The following is a 19,045-nucleotide window of genomic DNA, read 5'->3' on the forward strand; positions in this document are numbered from 1 at the left end:
TTGACTTGATTGCGGAAGTTGCGTTTGCCGGGTGGATCGTTCCGTAATCTAGACCTCGTGATCATCCCCTTTTTATTCACCTGAACATCCTCACCAGCGGTTACATTGTGGCAGATCAGACCAGAGGGAAACCATAAAGACTCCTGCAGACCTTCACACGACACCGAGGAGGAGACCATGTCTCCGCTATGAGACAGCTGGAGCCATGGTGGCTTGGCCACGCGTAACCGCACTCTCTTCGCTGCTCCAGGTCGGCTTGTTGTTGTTGTTGTTGTCGGCTCGGAGCAGCGGGAGACCGCAGGACAAATGTCTCGGGGACAAGTCTTGTCAGCCCACGAGACCCCCCGTGGTTCTAAGTAAGTGTTTTCTTCTCTTCAGTGTTCGTAGTCCGCTGTCTATTGCTAAATAATTGCGTAACTAATTGCCGCACATCAACAGCTAGCTCCGGTGGGCGATATTCATGTTGGGCCAAACTCCCTTCAGACTGTAACACATTTAAGATCTCCTTGCCTGTCACACACGGCTTAGAGAGCTCAAAGTGAATCTCAACACCTTTTAAAATTAGGCTAGTGTTTTGACAATTCGGCTACAAAATATTCATCCAGTTTGTGAGTACATAGTTTATATTTCAACTTTTCTAAATGTTTGGTCCTATCGTCGTCTTCCATCAAAACACGCAGCCATTCGTCGCAGAGTGGTGTGCGCCAGGTTCTGTGTCGAATAGTATTTGAAGAAAAGAACGAATTCAAGTAATATGTTTGTGCCGTATCGAAAACGGGCTCCAGTCGTTAACGTAAATCTGTTTGGTCATCGTTTGTTGAGGATTTCATTTCGCTTTCAATGGAGGCATTTTAAATATGCTGTGTTTGTGAACGGAGTTTGGCAGGACGTCGTCAGGAAAAGGGAACTCGGATATCGATGATTTCCCGAAAGAAAGTGCGTGTGCGTGTGCGTGTGCGTGTGTGTCCTGATCATGTGATTATTAGTAACAGAAGATGACTCTCTATTACAGCCACCCAACCTCCCAGGACTTTGACAAAGTCTCGGTCTAGACTTTTCTACAGTAATAATAACAACAACTTTATTTATATAGCACCTTTTTAAAAACAGAGTTTACAAAGTGCTTTGACAGACAAAGCAATAATAACGAAAAGCTTTGTGAGACAGTCAATACCATTAAAAATAAATAAAGTTTAAGATTTAGTTTAAAAGAGTAAAATCAACAAATACAAATCAAACGAAGAATCTCATAAAAGCCAGTCTGTAAAATGTGTTTTAAGAAGTAATTTAAAAGAGAATACTGATTCTGCAAGCCTTATCTTTTCTGTTTAATCCTAAAAACAAAGTTTCGTAAACTTTTATATAAATTTCAATTCAAATTCCCCTTTCTTCTTCACACTCTATTATTAAAGGGTCTTGGGTTTAGAGGATTCTTATCTGTGTTTGGCCGAGTTAGAACCACAGCCTCTGATAGGAGCCCGTGTACAGCTGCTTGACCTACAGTGATCTCTTGCTGTGTGTGTGTGTGTGTGTGTGTGTGTGTGTGTGTGTGTGTGTGTGTGTGTGTGTGTGTGTGTGTGTGTGTGTGTGTGTGTGTGTGTGTGTGTGTGTGTGTGTGTGTGTGTGTGTGTGTGTGTGTGCGTCCGTCCGTCCGTCCGTGTGTGTCCGTGTGTGTGTGTGTGTGTGTGTCCGTCCGTGTGTGTGTGTGTGTCCGTCTGAGAAAAACAAAGCAAATACAACAACATTGGGTAAGATAAAGTGCAATGGCTTGCATGTGCTAAATGTGCTACTGCCATTATGGTATATAGATATCTGCATTAACAGTATGTCATTTTGGACACATTGCCGACGTGCTTCTCATCGTTAATGTGGCTAATCTTGCAGTTCCGGGGGATCTGGGCAACCAGTTGGAGGCGAAGCTGGACAAACCCAGTGTGGTCCATTACATCTGCTATAAGAAGACCGACTCCTTCTTCACTCTATGGCTCAACGTAGAGCTGCTGGTCCCCATAGCCATAGACTGTTGGGTGGACAACATCAGGTATTATAATAATAATAATAATAATAATAATGATAAATTATGACATGGGTTTATGATGCTTTTTTTCAAATGTTATTGCTGTGTGAAGAGATTAACTATTATTTAGAGGCAATTTTGATTTTTTTTTTTTAGTTACATTTTTTGTGGGGGGGCGCTTGATTTTTGTAAAAAACAAGCTGCGGTGCAAAATCCAAAAGTGCAAATTCCTGGAGGTGGTGTCCGTACAGGATAAGGGAGTTGGGAAGATCGGGTCGATGATCAGGTTGACTTTGTGTGAATAGTTATCGACCTTCATTGGAAATACTGACTTTTGGACCCTCCGTGTATCAGTGAGGTCTGGATGGAAATATAGGGTGAGATAGCATCCCTTTAACGTCGCCATCAGCAAATAACTGAAACAGACGTAGAGGTCAGACATTGAGTAAGCCCGTTTTAGCCATTCAGCTTATCACATCGTCGCATGCTTTACTGCAACAAAAATACTGTGATGTTCAGAAATTAAATGATTTGAGAAGAGACATTTTGCAATAATTATTGCTCATCTCTAGAACTCTGAACTTCTTAAACTGCAGCTAGAGAATTGATTTGTTAATCTTGGATCAAGTTATCCTGATTAATGCTAATATTGTGTAGCAAAGGCAACATGATGAGATGACTCGTATAACTGGCCGATCATGTGATGGCCACTCCTGTGACTGGCTCGCATAGCATCGTGGCCACAAACAACACATTTTGTAATGCAGATCCACAATAGTTAATTTAGAGATCAGAAAAGGAACTCTTAATTTAAGGTAGTACAAAATCAGAGATTACATTGTAAATTCCTTTTTCAGCAAAGTTTAGTTTTCAATCTGATTTTAAATCATTTACCTATGATTTATAAAACTGCCTCCAATATAAAATCAGTTGTTTCAGTCCAAGTGTATAGAGCACTCACAATGAAAGTACATTTCCTACGGTTTAGTAGTTTTGGGGTTAAAGTCTCATGAATCAGCTAATTGTGAATAAAGGGCACTTTTGCAACTGGGCGTAAAGCTAGCTTATGTAACTTATGCTAACGTTAAAAAGCTAGTTTAGCCACCATCATTTACCAGTCAAGCCAGACCATTACTCAATCATGTGTTAATGGATTTTGTAACTCCTATCATCATTATTCTTTATTTTTCTTTTTTTTTTTAATTAATTTTTTGGAGAATAATCATACTCTTAAGTTTTAAAATTGCATTTCCAATAATATGTGGGGTTGTGAACAGGTTAAACATTGCCTTGGAGTCACTGAATAATTTGGATACTGGAGGGAACTGAAAAGGCTGATGTGATTCTGTAGTTTGTAAGGGGTGTCTTTTTATTCTACTGTGTGGGAAGTGAATTTATGGAGGTACATTTGCAGTGGTCACTGGAAATAAAACACGGGTGCAATATGACTTGAGTTATGACTCCACAAATGTGTTCAACGCAAATTGCAGGCTCAGGAAGTAATTTCTCCTCCCGCCGCCCTCCCCTTTCAACTCTCCTGCACCCAAATAAAGAAATATACTCGTTACCTAGACCACTACTACTTAAGCTAGACTTCTGGAATGATGGCACGAGTCATGCTACAGGTTTGTTCACGTTTACTGGAGGAGCGCCAGGCTAAATGGGCACGGCACGGCACGGCACAGGTGTTACCGACCGAGTCAGTTTGAGTTCAACTTTCTGGTACATAAGGGCAGAGTTTGAAATAACGTTAACTAATATCATCACTATCTTTTAAAAATAGCCAAGATCCAATTATAGCACATATCCATCAACCATTAATAATAGCTTTGGTAGAATAAAATCTAGATTTCCTTGTAGTTTGAAAGTATTTTCCTGCAAATGTTCACTTCTGCTTGGCAAACCCAGACATCTGCGCCCACATCTGCATTTAAATTTTAGAGTTAAGGAAGTTGTAACTAACAAGGTGGTGAGACGATTTCAAATGGGAAGTGGTCCTGTTGCCACGTAGTAAAATATATTTGTGTGTGTGTGTGGTTCACCTCGGCTGCAGAACTGACACTGATCAAATTCTCCTTGTGACAATTTATGTGTGTGCGTGTGCACGCAGGCTGATCTACAACAGGACCACTCACACCACCTCGTCCCCGCCCGGTGTGGAAATCCGTGTCCCGGGGTTCGGACAGACCTTTTCGGTGGAGTATCTGGACCCCAGCAAACGCAGTGTGGGTGAGTTAAAAAGCCCCCCCGAAACCAAACGGCTCTTTCTGCAAGCTGTCCTCACTATCTCCAGGACTAAATGGGTCCTCACAAAGATAGACAAACAGGAATCAGTCAGCGCTTATGTGTCGTTCTTCTCTTGTGTTTGTGTGTGTCTCCCAGGCATGTATTTCTTCACTATAGTGCAGGCGCTGGTCGAGTGGGGCTACACCAGAAACGATGACGTCAGAGGAGCTCCCTATGATTGGAGGAAAGCCCCCAGTAAGCAACCGCAGACACACACGCACATGCACTCACGTTCACCCCTGAGCCGTCGTCCTCGCCCAAAAATGACGAGCGCTTGCCTGTGCATCCCTAAAATACGCCTTTTCGTTCTTGCGGTTTTCACAAGTCTGGTAAGATGATGTCACTACTAGGTTCGTGTAGCTGCTCCTTTCATCCGGACAGATGTAAGAGTACATTTACAACATGGGACACGCAGACACTGCATTTCTGTTTTTAATTCAGCATTTAAAGGGACAGTTCACCCCCAAAAGATCTAAAATGCACATTGTTCCCCTTACCTGTTGTTGAGGTTGAACCAAGGTGGCTTTTTAAAGGCCCATATAATACTGGTAGTTTTGAACGGGAAAAAGCCAATAGGCGACTAATCGGCTGATCAGAGCGGAGAGTGTTGCATTATGTATTTGAGAGAGAACTTTTGTGGGGAGAAATAAAGTTAGAACGGGTCAGATATGACACAAACACCAATTGTCAGCTGTTAACACTGGACTGCAAAGTTTTAGCTCACATTTTCTAACCCTATAGCCAGACAAATGTGTGAAAGTTAAATTTTTTTTCACGAAGTGGAAAATAACTACAGTTTAAATAATGGCCTAATCCCAATGCCCCCCCCAAGGCCTTAAACCCTGAACCCTTAAGAACTTAACTGACGTCACCTGGTAAATATGGTTAAGTGTGAGAGACTGTAAGGGCACGACATGGTGTAAATACGAATGGGACAGCACTTTGCTGCAACATATCACGTTACCATGACAACATCAAAAAATATGATGTACAATTGTGGGTATTTATTTTATACTTTTTACTTCCTGGTTTGAACGTCCTCCAGACTCCTTCCTCACGAGATGAGAGGTAAATTCAAATCTATTTGCTTGTTTTTGTCAAACAAAATGAAATCCGGATTTACGATAAGGCTTCTTGAAGGGCTCCAAAAGTTCTGCGATAGAACCCTCAAACACTCGACGATTTGACAGTGGGACAGCCCTACACACTCACGGACTTTATGGGAGCGCACCTCAAAGTCTGTCAGTCCGTGAGTGTGGAGATTGGGATTGGGCCAATGAATATCTAAAGCGATTTAATGTCCTCCGTGCATTTATGGCTGGAACACACAAGAGTTCCACCGCTTTTATTTTGAAAGGCGTTGCACCGCTTTTATTTTGAAAGGCGTTCCACCGCTTTTATTTTGAAAGGCGTGTTCTGGGAATTGAAATAGGGATACATAACCAGGGAAAGTTGTTGAAATATTCCCTATCAGACACCCGTGTTTCAACGGGTCCGCTCCTGTTAGAGCCTTCTATCTCAAAACCAGGAGGAATTAAACGTTGAGTCTTGGAAGCGTTCCAATCGAGTAATGGAAGTACAGGGAATTCCACAGCAGAGCCAGAGGGGGAACATTGTTGACTCATTTTCTCTGTTGCTCTCTCGTCCTCTATCAGATGAGAATAAGGAGTACTTCCTGGCGCTGCAGCAGATGATTGAAGAGATGGCGGAGAAGGCTGGCGGGCCCGTGGTGCTCATCGCTCACAGCATGGGCAACTTGTACACCTTGTACTTCCTCAACCAGCAGCCACAGGCCTGGAAAGACAGATACATCAAAGCTTTCATTGCTCTGGGACCGCCGTGGGCAGGCGTGGCCAAGACCATCCGTGTGATCACCTCTGGTAAGAGATGGAGGCGCTATTATGGAGGCATTTTGCGTGCCTATGTAGCGGGTCTAACGCGCTTCATGTTTTGTAGTAGACAAGAACAGTTCTCGCCCCCTGCCTTCCTTGGAAAAGTCCAGAATAAAATGAAGAGAGCATAATGAGCACTCAGAAATTCTCTACACAAATCAGTCTCCATGTAGAGGTTAGTTTTTTCTGCCTCTGCGATTGGGACAGCTTGTGTAATAATGTGCAGCAACTGTTCTCATCTACACTTTGTTCCTCTATTTCTCAATGTTCCTGGCGCGCTTTCAATCGATAAACAGTACTGTGCAATACTTTCCACTGTATATTTGTGCGTCATGTGTTTCAGGTACGTACTTTAGATACCACACAGTGAAACCTCTCCTCGCTGATTTTTGGGTCTGCGGCTGGAAAGTCTCAGCTTGGTTTCAGTTCTCTGTCACCAGTTTCTTTTCTCTACCTACAGGTGATAATAACCGCATCCCAGTGATCAGCTCGCTGAAGATTCGCTCCCAACAGCGTAGTGCTATCTCCACTTCCTGGATGCTCCCTTATGCCCACTCCTGGCCCAAAGATCAGGTGTGTGTGCGTCTGTGTGTGTGTGTGTGTACGTACTTTATTCAGCTATCTTTGTGTGGACCAATGTGAGGTCTTTTTTTTTTTTTGACATCCTGGTCCTCACTTTGGAACAGAACTTCAATGACCAGTTTGAGGTTTTAGACTTGGCTTAAAATCCTCAGCATCCTCACTCTGTAGCTCCCCTAAGCTCTATGAAGCATTTTACCATCTTTTAGCTAATTCTTTGGGGAGTTATCACAGCGAGCACCTAACTGTCATCAGTAGCAGCAGGCAGCCTTTTTTCAGTCAAAGCTCTGATAAACCGACCACACAGCACACTGACACAGTTAACAACCAGCCGGCGAACATCGTGGAGCAATTGGCAGCTTAAGAGCCACATACTTTCCTCAAGAGTTGGTGGAGACCAAAATGGATCTGAAAGGAGAGTGAAGCTTTAAATTGAAGTAAAGGGGGACCTGTTGAACCCACATAATGCACTGCCGGCCAACTGACAGCGGTGTCGATTACCAATATAAATCACAGCATGCTGGATAAATACAGAATTAAAAAATAGCTTTTTTTGTTAGAATGAAACATTTAGCTATCTTTGGAAACTCCAGGATGGGGAAAAAACTTTTGGATGAAAATGTAATCAAGTTAGAGTGAAGATACCGTGTTCTTAAGCATTTGGCAGAAGAGAAACATTTTTTTTTTTTCTCCATCCATCACCAGGTCTTGGTGCAGACACCCACCACCAACTACACTGTGCTGGACTTCAAGCAGCTCTACTCAGACATCGGCTTTGAGGAAGGCTGGCTGATGCGGCAGGACACGGAGCCGCTGGTGGCCAACCTCACGGCCCCCGGCGTGGCCGTCCACTGCCTGTACGGCAGCGGCGTCGCCACGGCGGAGGCCTTCCAGTACTCTGACAAGTTCCCCGACGTGGAGCCCACGGCGGTGCTCGGCGACGGGGACGGGACGGTGAACCTACTGAGCGCCGTCCAGTGCGGGCGGTGGGTGGGACAGCAAAAGCAGCCGGTGACGTTGAAAGAGCTCCCCGGGAACGAACACGTGGACATGTTGTTGAACTACACGACCGTGGCGTACATCAAGACCGCGCTGTTCTCCCCGTGACGCTGCTGGTCACAAACTGAGGCCCATGGCTTTATCCACACACACACACACACACACACACACACACACACACACACACACACACACACACACACACACACACACACACACACACACACAGCCATATAAAGGACAGACAGGGACCGACTAATCTCGCCTGTCTTTCTTAACACCGACTGCCAAAATGTTCCCTGTACGTCCCCATTGCTTAGGAAAAATGATTTGAATTTTGTGGAATTAATTTTAAATACATTTTTATAGTTGTAATTACACAACTGATGTTACTGCCAGGTTGTCTACTGTTGGGTAAGCCTGACTACAAAGACTTTTTTTATATCGGTCTCAGCTTTTTGAATAACCTGTGAATTTACCTACTTAATCCACGATATGATATATGACGTGTGTATGCACAAGTCAAAAAACAGTGATGTACTGTGTGTGTGTGTGCCACTTAATCAAAGTCAGATATTTGTATTAATGTTGTGAAAGAGATTTCTGGACTCTGTTGACTCTTATGTTGCTACGCTAAACAGCACATCCTGTTTGTGTGTCTCTCAGTGCAACAGGTCACATGTCTCGGTAAACTTGCTTAATTATTAGTTTTTGATTTCTAATGATACTTTTTTTTTTATTTTATTTTTTCTGTGCATGCAGTCAAGCTGCACGTTCCTGATGGTCCGAGAGCTTTGTTTTAATTGTGTTGTGTATTTTTCAAGAGTCGTGTGTGTGCTGAAGGACAGGAACCATATCTGGCATATGAAAGTTGATTTTTAGTCAGGTTGAAGCCAAACAAGAATAAAGTTTGCTCTATTCATCGATGGGAGACGAGAGGTACAGTTGGGAGCTCCAGGAAAACAAATGAGCAAGTGGACTCCTAGTTAAGCAGATGTAGCATAAAGCACCACTCCTTCACTTTGTGAAGCAGCTGTTTCAGAGTTCAAGAAAGAGCATTCAAGCTCATTTTCTAAGGCTACAAACAAATTCATTTTAAATTCTGCTTTGTTTTTTTTTTTCTTGGTGTTTCAGCATTTGTAAGTTCTAAAATTAAATGACCTGCTTTAAAAAGCCAGGTGGCTTGAAGCACTGGATGTTCACAGGCACAAATGAGGGGACTTTTTGGGTTGTTTTATGGTATAAATCTGATCTTTTCTTGTTTCTTGTTCCGTTTTGACAGACTTGAAAACTTCACAGTTTAGAGGTTAAAACTTGACTCCTTGTCTTTGTGAACATATCGTCAGAATCTCTGTCCTGAGTGATTGTACTGTGCCATCCAGCCCTCACTGGGCCAGACCAAGGCTTCATATCTGCTGTGAACTATCATAAATGTGTCAAACATGTGCGGCCTTCTATATAGTAAAATGTTACAATTCAGCCCTTGACTTTCATTTTTTTTACAGCACATCCATCATGTAAGCCTTTCACACTTTGTTAAAAACATTTGATTCTCATGGTCTAGAACAATAGAGCCTTGAGATTAAATTAACATAACGGTCATTACTGACACGACTAATCCTGTGTTAATGCCAGCGAGGCAAGTGGCAAGAACAATGAACCACTCGGTGAGGTTTCAATACTGATGAAAATCCACAACTTCCTGTTATTGAAGGCTTTCCTGACTTTCAGGCTTTCCTGAACACATCTCGTAGCATTAATATTGTCCCATGCAAAATGAAGTATAAAACCAGTCACAAATTTATTTATATACGGTATTAAAATACAACTCATTTGTTTTCGCCTTGATTGTCTTTGTTTCTAGCTCTTGTGTGCTGTAACCCTCCACATCAACACGGTGGTAAGGGTTTGAATGTGTCAGATCTTAGGGCTCCAGAGGGAAGCGGAAGGTCTTGTTTCCCGTGCTGCAGCGCAGCTCCACACAGTCCAACCTCAGCAGAAATGGTCCTTCTTCGTGGTCATCAATCAGACTCTTAGCAGTCAAAAAAAAAGAGACATATAAACAGAAATCAGCTGGTAAATTCTGTAAAAGTAATTAGTGCAAAACTCCTGTAACTGAGTCCAATGGTCAGGGGTGTTGAGCAGATGCAAAAAAAACAATAGACTGCAGTATGATTTATTACAGCCACACTGTTGGTTGAGAGCTTTAAAAATGTGTTCACAGTGTATTGGCTAAATTGGAGTGGGGGCATGGACCGAGGAACAACAGTTTTAACAGTCGAGCTGTCCCAGTACCTGCATCTCCTGAATGCACTCCTCCATCTGTCCCGTCGAATCTCCGACGCACCAGGCCAGACTCACGTGGAATGATGGCTCCTAGAAAACACCGCGGAGGGAACATAAACTACGATATGTTCACAGATTTAAGACAAAACATTGCTCGACAATCATTCACTGACTGATAATTATTTCTACAATAAATCAAAGGGAACAATAGAAATCAAAACAGACAGACTAAACACAAACAGGTCCAGCTGTAGACCTCAAAGGGTAAAATCGATTTTTGTGTGTGTGTGTGTGTGTGTGTGTGAAAATGAGTCGATCAGTGACCTTATAGAAAGTTTCCAGGCTAAACTCCTTCATTGTTCTGTCCACTGCTTGGGCCAGGTCCAACAACTGAGCATGCCCAGTGCACACTTCCATCCCCAGAAATGTCCTGGAAGGGACAACAGACCCTTAAACCATTAATACATAAATAAACATATATATATAAACAATGAGAAAGAGTGAATAAAAGACTGACTGTACCTCGTCCTCTCAGCGTTACAATAGACCCTCAGTCTCCCTGCCGAGCACACAAACCTGGCAACAAGAAATACAACTAGAATGATTAACTTTTATATATTTTTCAAATCTATTTTCACTATTCCACCTCCTCCAGTGCAAGTGATCCTGTAGGATGCTGCTGTAAACGCAGTTTCACTCACCTTGCCTTGAGATAGTTGTTACAGAGTTATCATATTCATGTTATATATAATATAATGTATTGATTACATATGAATGACTGTGCTCTCCTCATCGTTAATTCCCCTTTGTCATTCTATCTTGCCTTGTTTTGTGTTTTTTCAATTTATATCCACAGGATAACCCTTTTACTAATATATATATTTTTCCCCACTTGTCCAATTCAGTTTCTTGTCCCAAACTCAATGGCTGGCTAACACTGGTGCTAAGCAAATGTTAACAAAATATCCGTTTTTCCTCCTGTGTACGGGTTTATTTGAGCGAACCTCTTGCAGTGCACCAGGCCTGCCCTGAGGCTCTGGTTGAAGGGCTGGATCCAGTGGTGTCTGAGCACCACCGTCTGAGACAGGCTGAGGTGGAACTCCTCCTGCGGGGTCCAAACCGCACCGTGGGCCCCAGCTGCTGACAGCAGCTCCTCCAACAGCTCCCCGAACTCCTCCTCAGGATGGTCTGATGTGCACAGAGGAGACAGAGAGAGAAATATGGACGCAGTAATCAAAATTGGGTTAAATAATTGGTAATTGATCATTAAACCATCAGCAGGACAGTGTGTTGGTCTCACAGGGCAAATAAACGTAGGTGGCCCAGTTGCCTCTCTCGTGTTTGAAGGAGCGGAAGCGTCCACCGTGAAGAGAGCTTTCCTCGGTCTGTGAGCTCACTTCATCTGGAAACATGGCCAACAGGCAACCAGGAACAGGCAGCCTAATGGAGGCACAACACAAAGACACAACCCTTAAAGGAAACCACTTTCAATAGGCTTAAAAGTACATTTTAGATTTAACATAACGTTTTAATAACTACTCTTGGTCACACGTTGCAATTAGAGAAATGGTGTATTGTGTCTCATCATCTTTCTTCATATAGCTGGTAAATAATGTAGGACTCAGGCTTCAGAACACACACACACGCAGGCACGCACACCTTGTTTTAGCAACCTGTTCCTCAATTTTGGGTTTCTTCCTCACTGGGCTGGCTTTGTTACCACCATCTTCCTCTTGACACTTTCGAGAAAAACTTTTGTTTCGATCAGTCGCCGCCTCACTTTCCTCCTCCGAGCTGCTGCTGTAGCCGACCAACATCCTGCGACGACTATACGTGTGCGGGCATTAAAATGATAACGTTACGTGTACTGTGATGAATCAACGTAGATATTTAACTACAAGAAATAGACATGTTGGCTCGACTTCAAAACGCATTTTTTTCTCCAGCGGCTTCGAACAATCAGCCGGCGTATCATCCACGCAGTCCTTCGCTTCCGATGTAAACAACCTGGTGTAATGATAATATGTGTCCCAGTGAAACACAGACCCGTCTGGAATTAGTTCCCTTTTAATATGTTTGCCACAATGCGTGTACAGTACATAATGTTTGATGAAGAGGTGTTTTTGTGTAGCACTGCGGGGCCCGAAAGATTCTCTGAAATTAGTCAAAAATGCATTTATGCCATGCCATTTAAAAAAAGGTGACAGGTTCAGATGAAACTGGAGGGATGTGTAATTATGTTTAAATTATGGTTTTGATTAATAAACAGTCACTGACACATATATTCTTTAGGACAGCAGGAATAGATGTGGTGAAAAACGTGTGTACGGGTGTTACATTAAAACCGTCATACACGGTTCCGTGTGTGTGTGTGTGTTGTGAGCATGCCAATTAACTATTGGTTTATTCATGTTCCCGTGCGCGGGCAGAGGCTCAGAAGCTAGCCGATAGCTAGCTAGCAAATTATCACAAAATGCATATGTTTTCGCTAGCCCAGAGAATGCCTTAGGATCCAAATAAATGTACAAGTGAAATGACAAGGTTTTGGGGGAATATTAGTAAAACCGCGGGACAATTTTCCATTTTAATGACCCACAAACCCCAATTTTTTTTCCGGCCCCCGGAGCCACAGCGCTCGAACAAGAGAGCATCCGAGCACCGTTTGCGGATGTGAAGAAGGGACCTAATGCTATTTGGGGGAGTAACCGTTAGCTAACCTACGACAGACTGGCGTTTATCGGAAATACTAGCGGGCTTGACTGGACGCTCCAGGTACGTAAATGCGGTGTTTTCTCATCACTGTTTACATGCACCAATCACTGACAAAGGTGTCGCTGCAGCGGCTACTACTAGGTTGTTTTTTCCCCCGTGGCTAGTCCGCTAGCGTTAGCTCTTTTCCTGCGCCCCTATGGCCGCGTTAGCATGTGGCTAGGCTAGCTAGCTAACCTATCCTGATTACAGTGATCTTTGCCTGGAGACGAAAAACGTTATGATGCGCAGACGCTGTCGTCCTCTTTTCTTTTTTTTAACCGCGAATCGTTGAGCATTTTGGATTTCTGCATGGACTAAAATTGGAACTACATAACTAATATAATAAATATTTACATATACGACTCTGCGTTAATGTTTTATGTCCAAGCCTGTATGTTAATGAATGATCACTTGCTTTCACGGGGCACAGCTTCCAAGTTGTTTACGTTTCATTGAATTGGGATGCTTTTTATTAGTGTCGACATGCGGTAACGTTACATACCATTGTCGGGATGTTTTACGTGACTCTTTGCCTTTTTGGGTGGTAAATATGAATGATGTGAACCCGCCGAGTTGCTCATGAGCAGATGTGAGAATACGCTGTGGTGTTTTGCAAGAGAAGCTGACTGTATAGTCTGGCTCCAGCTAATATAATTATAATCCACAAGTTGTAATGTCTCTGTTTAGCGCTGAGTTTATACAGACAGACCACAACTCTGTGCTGGAGCTGGTGTAGCAAAAATTGCAAAAGGAAATGTGCAATCTGTTTACATTTTTTGAAAAAGCATCTTGCTACACAAATATCCTTTTTTTCCCAGCCAGGGTGGTCTGTCCGCTGCATCGGCGGATGTTGTAGATGCAATATAACGCTACACTGTTGTTATTGAGTAACCCCTTTCTGCCTATTGATGTATTGACTTACATTGATTCTCTTTTTTCATACAGATACCACTTGAAGGCCGTAAATGAGGTGAAAGACGTTCTGAATCTGATCTCCACACAGTCGTTCTCATCTGCACTACGTCGAATCCTCCGTCAAAGCCCCTTCACCAAGCACCCTCGCCAGTTCTTCAGAGCCACTTGCTATAATGGAGTGAGTTTTTTTTTTTTTCCTACAACACTCTCTGAAGCCTTCAGCCCGTTACTTAAATATACTCCAATCTCCCTTTCTCACCGCAGTTGGGCCACACCAGCTGCCAAACTGAATCCCTACACCCGAGCCCGCATGTCGGAGGCCTGGCAGCAGCATGCGGTCGCTCCACCTCCAGTTGTCCACACCATCCCTCCGGGGGCTGAGAGCGCGCTGGGCTGCGCAGTCTACGGCATCGTGCTGCAGCCAGACGCCACGTCTTTGCAGCAGCAGCAGGCCCAGCACGGCCAACACAGCCAGCAACACAGCGGGACTCAGCAGCACGGAGGCGGACCGCACGGTCAGCAGCAGCACCCCGCCCAGGCCCAGCAGACCACCCTGCAGGTAGGGACAGAGGGAGGACACAAGTGCGCGGCCTGTGGACACGACATCTCCCACCTGGCCAACCCACACGAGCACCAGTGCATGGTGAATCAGGACCGGTCGTTCCAGTGCACCCAGTGCATGAAGATTTTCCACCAGGCGACGGACCTGCTGGAGCACCAGTGTGTCCAGGTGGAGCAGAAGCCGTTCGTGTGCGGAGTGTGCAAGATGGGCTTCTCCCTGCTCACCTCTTTAGCTCAGCACCACACGTCCCACAACAGCACCAACCCGATGAAGTGTTCGATATGCGAGAAGACCTACCGGCCCGGCTCCTCCGGCAACGTCACACCCAACTCGAATAACGCCCAGCAGCCCAGCAGCGACGGGGCGTCGGCGAGCAGCAGCTCCTCCATCCTGCCCTTCCCCTCGGCGCGGGACCGGCCGTACAAATGCTCCATTTGCCAGAAGGGCTTCAAGCACCTGTCCGAACTCACGCGGCACGAGCGGGTGCACACGGGGGAGAAGCCCTTCAAGTGCGACACGTGCGACAAGGCCTTCAGCCAGTCGTCCCACCTGCAGCACCACCAGCGGACGCACAGCAGCGAGCGCCCGTTCAAGTGTGCCGTCTGCGAGAAGAGCTTCAAGCACCGCTCCCACCTGGTGCGCCACATGTACGTGCACTCCGGCGAGCACCTGTTCAAATGCAACCTGTGCGAGCTGCACTTCAAGGAGTCGTCCGAGCTCCTCCACCACCCCTGCCACCCGCAGGGTTCCCGGCCGTTCCGCTGCGCCGCGTGCGGTAAGGGTTTCAAGCGGCCGTCCGACCTCCGGCAGCACGAGCGCACGCACTCGGAGGAGCGGCCCTTCCACTGCGACGAGTGCCAGATGAGCTTCAAGCAGCAGTACGCGCTGGTGCGCCACCGACGCACGCACAAAGACCCGACCGACCGGCCGTTCAAATGCAATCTGTGCGACAAGGGCTTCATGCAGCCCTCTCACCTCCTCTACCACCAGCACGTCCACGGCATGGACAATCTGTTCAAGTGCGCCTCGTGCCAGAAGGAGTTCAGCCAGTCGGGGGAGCTGCTCAGACACAAGTGCGGCGAGTCGTCCAACTCCTCGCCGGACAAGCCGTACAAGTGCGACGTCTGCGGCAAGGGCTACAAGAAGAGCTCGACGTTGCAGCGCCACCAAAACTCTCACTGCCAAGAGAAGCCCCTCAAGTGCTCGCTGTGCGACCGCCGCTTCCTGTCCTCCTCGGAGTTCGTCCAGCACCGCTGTGACCCGTCGCGGGAAAAGCCGCTGAAGTGCCCAGAATGTGAGAAGCGTTTCAAATACTCGTCGGACCTGAACCGGCACCGGCGCGTGCACACGGGTGAGAAGCCGTACAAGTGCGAGCACTGCAACAAGGACTTCAAGCAGCGCGAGCACCTGATCAAACACCAGAGCACTCACTCCAGAGAGGGCCAGTTCAAGTGCGTTTGGTGCGGCGAGCGTTTCAGTGACTTGGGCTCTTTGCAGGATCACACGGTGCAGCACACAGCCGAGGGAGGGGGTTACCCGGTGCCCCAGTGCTTATAAATCCTTCAAGACTTTTGAACAGACAGTCCCCTAAGCTCCTGTCCTCTGGTCCATCCCTTGTAGGTGCATTATTCAGCCTAACTTTCTCCACGTTCACAGGACAGCCCAGGCTATTATCGTTCACTCCCACCTGGTATATGGCATGATTATGTCGCTTTACCAACCTGCCCAAAGCCCTTTTAGTGCTGTGTCATTCCATAGGATCCTGAGCTGCCCTTTCCTTTTGGTTCCACCTCTTCTGCTTCTCATACCCCCCCCCCCTCACCACACACTTTTTTCTGGCCCACAACCAGACAGATGATGGCAGTGAAGAGGCCACAACCGCTGAAGCGCCATCGGTCATTCTTAATGAGACTTTTGCAGACAGAAACAGGTGCCACGATGCAGGTCGATCCAGCTAATCCCCTCCTTATTTCCTCCCTTCGTTTTTCTGGTATGACACAGTCATAGTTTTTGATTTATTTTTTGTAATAGTAGTGCTAAGTACGTTTTTAAAGGTGTACTGAATGAATCAATAGAGTCGAGCATCCATCTGAACTGACTTGTCTTTACTGCTGGGTTCTACTATCGTTCCCTTGTTTCTCTCTCCTCCTTTGTCCCTCTTTATCTCTGGTGACATCTCTTCCCCTCGCTCGTTGTTTCTCTCGTCTTTGCTTTCTTTTGCGTCTTCCTGTCTCAGCCTGTCACTGTCTGGTATCAGAAGACTGGGACGCTCTGACTAACCCCTCAGACACGCATGTACTCGCATTCATTTGTCTTAAGTCAGGTGAAGGGTGATTTGAAACGCTTTTGGTCTTTCATCTTCCCACAGTAGGCTAGCTTATGGCGGCCGTTCTGCGCTGCGCTTGTACCTGGCCCACAGCGTCGCCGTGGAAGCGTAGCGCTCACCCTCCGGTCCTCGGGGTCAACCCTGTTGGCTCCGTCAGCACCCTTGCTGTTGTCTGCACTGTTAAAGCTGTTAACACCGTTGGCTGCAAGATGCCGGCTTAGCCGTCGCCATGTTGAGAGCCACGTGGCGGCAAAAGATAAGATCTGAGTTTGAAATTTAGCACCTTTTGAACATGTTACTTACAAAGTAGCCAGTAAACTTCTCAACGTATGTGAAGGGAAAGGTGTGTGTGTGTATGTGTGTGTGTGTGTGTGTCTGTGGGGGGGTAATTGTCCTATAGTGAAGTCATTTTAATGATAAAATGTCTGAGTTTGTACCAAAACACCAGTATGAAGCAGCACGCGATCCCAAAAGTGTGTTGACAAACCAGCCAGCTGAAGTTAACCATCAATAATTACCCCGACGATTAATGCCAATCTCACATATATATATATATTTCACACTAATATAATGGTCATATTCCTGCAGATGGCTGTCAGACTTATTTGTACTGAATATGTCCAATTTGGAACATTACACTCCATCTCCACTCTGTACATACTGTGTGTGTGTTTGTGTGTGTACATAGTCCGACGAGTTGGAAATGTCTTTCTTAAAAACAATACGTGAGAACTGTTTTTGTATTCTTGCTACTTTCTACCACGTGAAATGTTTTAACAAATGTCTTTTTTTAGTAGTCCATGTAGTGATTGTATCGGTGTGTTGCAGGGAATCTCAAAGAGCACCCTCTGCGTGTGTGTGTCTGAGTGTGTCTGAGTGTGTCTGAGTGTGTCTGAGTGTGTCTGAGTGTGTGGATGTAAATGGTATTCTGTCAAACAGGGAAATTCAGACTGTAGAGAATTGTATTAGAAATGTTTACGCAGACCTGCGCCTTTTTTTTCTCCATTCATTTATCATTTAGCTGTTTTTTGCAGCTGTGTTCAATATTTCCCACGTTTTTAAAAAGAAATATGAATACGGTTTCTCCCGTTTGTTGTTGCGTTGAGCCTGACGCTGCGCCCGTCACGGCGGGTTTTTCTACCAGAGTGAATGACGCCCTCCTCTCCCTTTGAATGCTATGAGATTGTAGTTGCGCTCGAGAAGCCCGGAGAACAAGTCTGCTGTGATCGTGGTTCCTTTGGGTGCAGTACTGAATACAAACAGGAGGCCAAGGGGACTGAAGTATTCCTTTTTATTCCTTTCTTTTGGTTTTCAGCCTTAAAGCCTCTCTGCCTCTTCCTCCTCTTCTGCTTTCGGTCTCTGTCATCGTCATCATACGTGGGTCAGGTGGTCGGTCTCATCAGCCATCACATTTTAGTTTTTATTTTCTTAATCTGGCATTATATGACTGAGAACAACTTAAAGAAGCACTGTCTGTTTTTTTATGCTTTCACATTTGTTTGTATATTTCTTTTATTATTAATCTATACAGTTATATAAAAATCTGTATTCCTCGTTGGAGAGACCAGGGCCTTGGGGTAAGATTGGTGGTGGGGGGGCAGCTTTCACAATAATTTTTAAAGCCAAATCACTGAAGGAACGGTCTCCACACACAGAATTATGTAGGGTGGTGGTGTAAAAGTTGAATAATACAACACAGACACATCAGGAATCAATGAAGGCGGGTTCATGTTTGCCAAGAACTACAAGTGCTTGAGGACGTTTGACGCGTTAGTCAGTGCTGACACGATAAAAAAAACAACAACAAACAGTGAATAATGCAGTTGGCCTGTGTGTTTACAGAGTGCTGGTCGGGGAGGTGCAACATTAACGGACAGTGAGCAACACTGCAAAGCATCTGGATCACTTCTGGGTTTAAACGCTCAAATCCCACGTCCAGCGCGCAGTCAGGGAAAGGAGAGGAACATCTCCTGTATAAGCACAAATACAATAAATCCACCCCATCTGTATCTTAACTGGGGATTTCAGTGTGTGTGTGTGTGTGTGGGGGGCGGAATACAGTTTAGGCGCCATCCTCTCTGACCTTCCCAGTTCCAATGAATAAACCCATCAGACCCTGGTGTCTCCTGCTCTCTGCATGCTTGCTGTGTTAGTTCCTGTGTTCTGTCCCTGGGAACTGGTGCCCCCCCCCCCCCCCCCCCCCCCCTCCTCACAGCACTGTTCCCTCCTATAGCTTTTATTTTGTTTTTTATTTCTTTTCAAATTGTACTGTAGTTTTTGTGAATGTTGTTTTCGGGGAAAAAAGAAAAGAAAAAAACTTTGTGGCGACGTACAGTACGTGTACATTCATGCTAAGATTATCTGTATGTAAGTAGCATTCGATTACACACAGCACTAACAAATAAAACCTTTTTTCATTTATAAACCCACAC

At 45.3% G+C, this 19,045-nt stretch overlaps 3 protein-coding genes across 4 annotated transcripts; 2 read left to right on the forward strand and 1 right to left on the reverse strand.

Moving 5' to 3' along the window:
- Positions 1-63: 63 nt before the first annotated feature.
- Positions 64-9,253, forward strand: pla2g15 (phospholipase A2, group XV). Its single transcript, XM_079162386.1, has 7 exons — positions 64-356; positions 1,885-2,041; positions 4,128-4,246; positions 4,400-4,498; positions 5,959-6,183; positions 6,656-6,768; positions 7,480-9,253. Exons 1-7 carry the CDS (start codon positions 206-208, stop codon positions 7,879-7,881), a joined length of 1,266 nt encoding a protein of 421 aa, XP_079018512.1. The 5' UTR covers positions 64-205; the 3' UTR covers positions 7,882-9,253.
- Positions 8,422-12,049, reverse strand: usb1 (U6 snRNA biogenesis 1). The gene is made up of 7 exons (XM_079162387.1): positions 11,719-12,049; positions 11,360-11,499; positions 11,064-11,247; positions 10,582-10,635; positions 10,384-10,489; positions 10,069-10,149; positions 8,422-9,805 (listed from the first exon to the last, which is right to left on the reverse strand). The coding sequence occupies exons 1-7, from the start codon at positions 11,874-11,876 to the stop codon at positions 9,698-9,700; spliced, it is 831 nt and encodes a 276-aa protein (XP_079018513.1). The 5' UTR covers positions 11,877-12,049; the 3' UTR covers positions 8,422-9,697.
- A 519-nt stretch (positions 12,050-12,568) lies between these two features.
- znf319b (zinc finger protein 319b) lies at positions 12,569-18,995 on the forward strand. Of its 2 annotated transcripts, none has more exons than XM_079163621.1 (4): positions 12,569-12,831; positions 13,756-13,903; positions 13,990-16,277; positions 18,456-18,995. In XM_079163621.1, the coding sequence occupies exons 2-3, from the start codon at positions 13,899-13,901 to the stop codon at positions 15,842-15,844; spliced, it is 1,860 nt and encodes a 619-aa protein (XP_079019747.1). In that variant the 5' UTR covers positions 12,569-12,831; positions 13,756-13,898; the 3' UTR covers positions 15,845-16,277; positions 18,456-18,995. The 2 variants fall into 2 exon arrangements, with proteins under 2 accessions (XP_079019747.1, XP_079019748.1); XM_079163622.1 differs by having other exon boundaries at positions 13,990-15,903.
- The last annotated feature ends 50 nt before the right edge of the window (positions 18,996-19,045 follow it).

Source organism: Pholis gunnellus (assembly GCF_910591455.1).
Source record: "Pholis gunnellus genome assembly, chromosome: 7".
NCBI classification, from domain to species: Eukaryota; Metazoa; Chordata; class Actinopteri; order Perciformes; family Pholidae; genus Pholis; species Pholis gunnellus.

Excerpts from the sequence above, each read along its gene's own strand:
- pla2g15 (XM_079162386.1), top strand. The coding sequence starts at position 206 with ATGGTGGCTTGGCCACGCGTAACCGCACTCTCTTCGCTGCTCCAGGTC. Across the intron at positions 2,042-4,127 it reads TGTTGGGTGGACAACATCAG|GCTGATCTACAACAGGACCA; the intron begins GTATTATAATAA and ends GTGTGCACGCAG. Across the intron at positions 4,499-5,958 it reads TGATTGGAGGAAAGCCCCCA|ATGAGAATAAGGAGTACTTC; the intron begins GTAAGCAACCGC and ends GTCCTCTATCAG.
- usb1 (XM_079162387.1), bottom strand. The coding sequence starts at position 11,876 with ATGTTGGTCGGCTACAGCAGCAGCTCGGAGGAGGAAAGTGAGGCGGCG. Across the intron at positions 11,500-11,718 it reads GAACAGGTTGCTAAAACAAG|GCTGCCTGTTCCTGGTTGCC; the intron begins GTGTGCGTGCCT and ends TGCCTCCATTAG. Across the intron at positions 9,806-10,068 it reads AGTGCATTCAGGAGATGCAG|AGTCTGATTGATGACCACGA; the intron begins GTACTGGGACAG and ends TTGACTGCTAAG.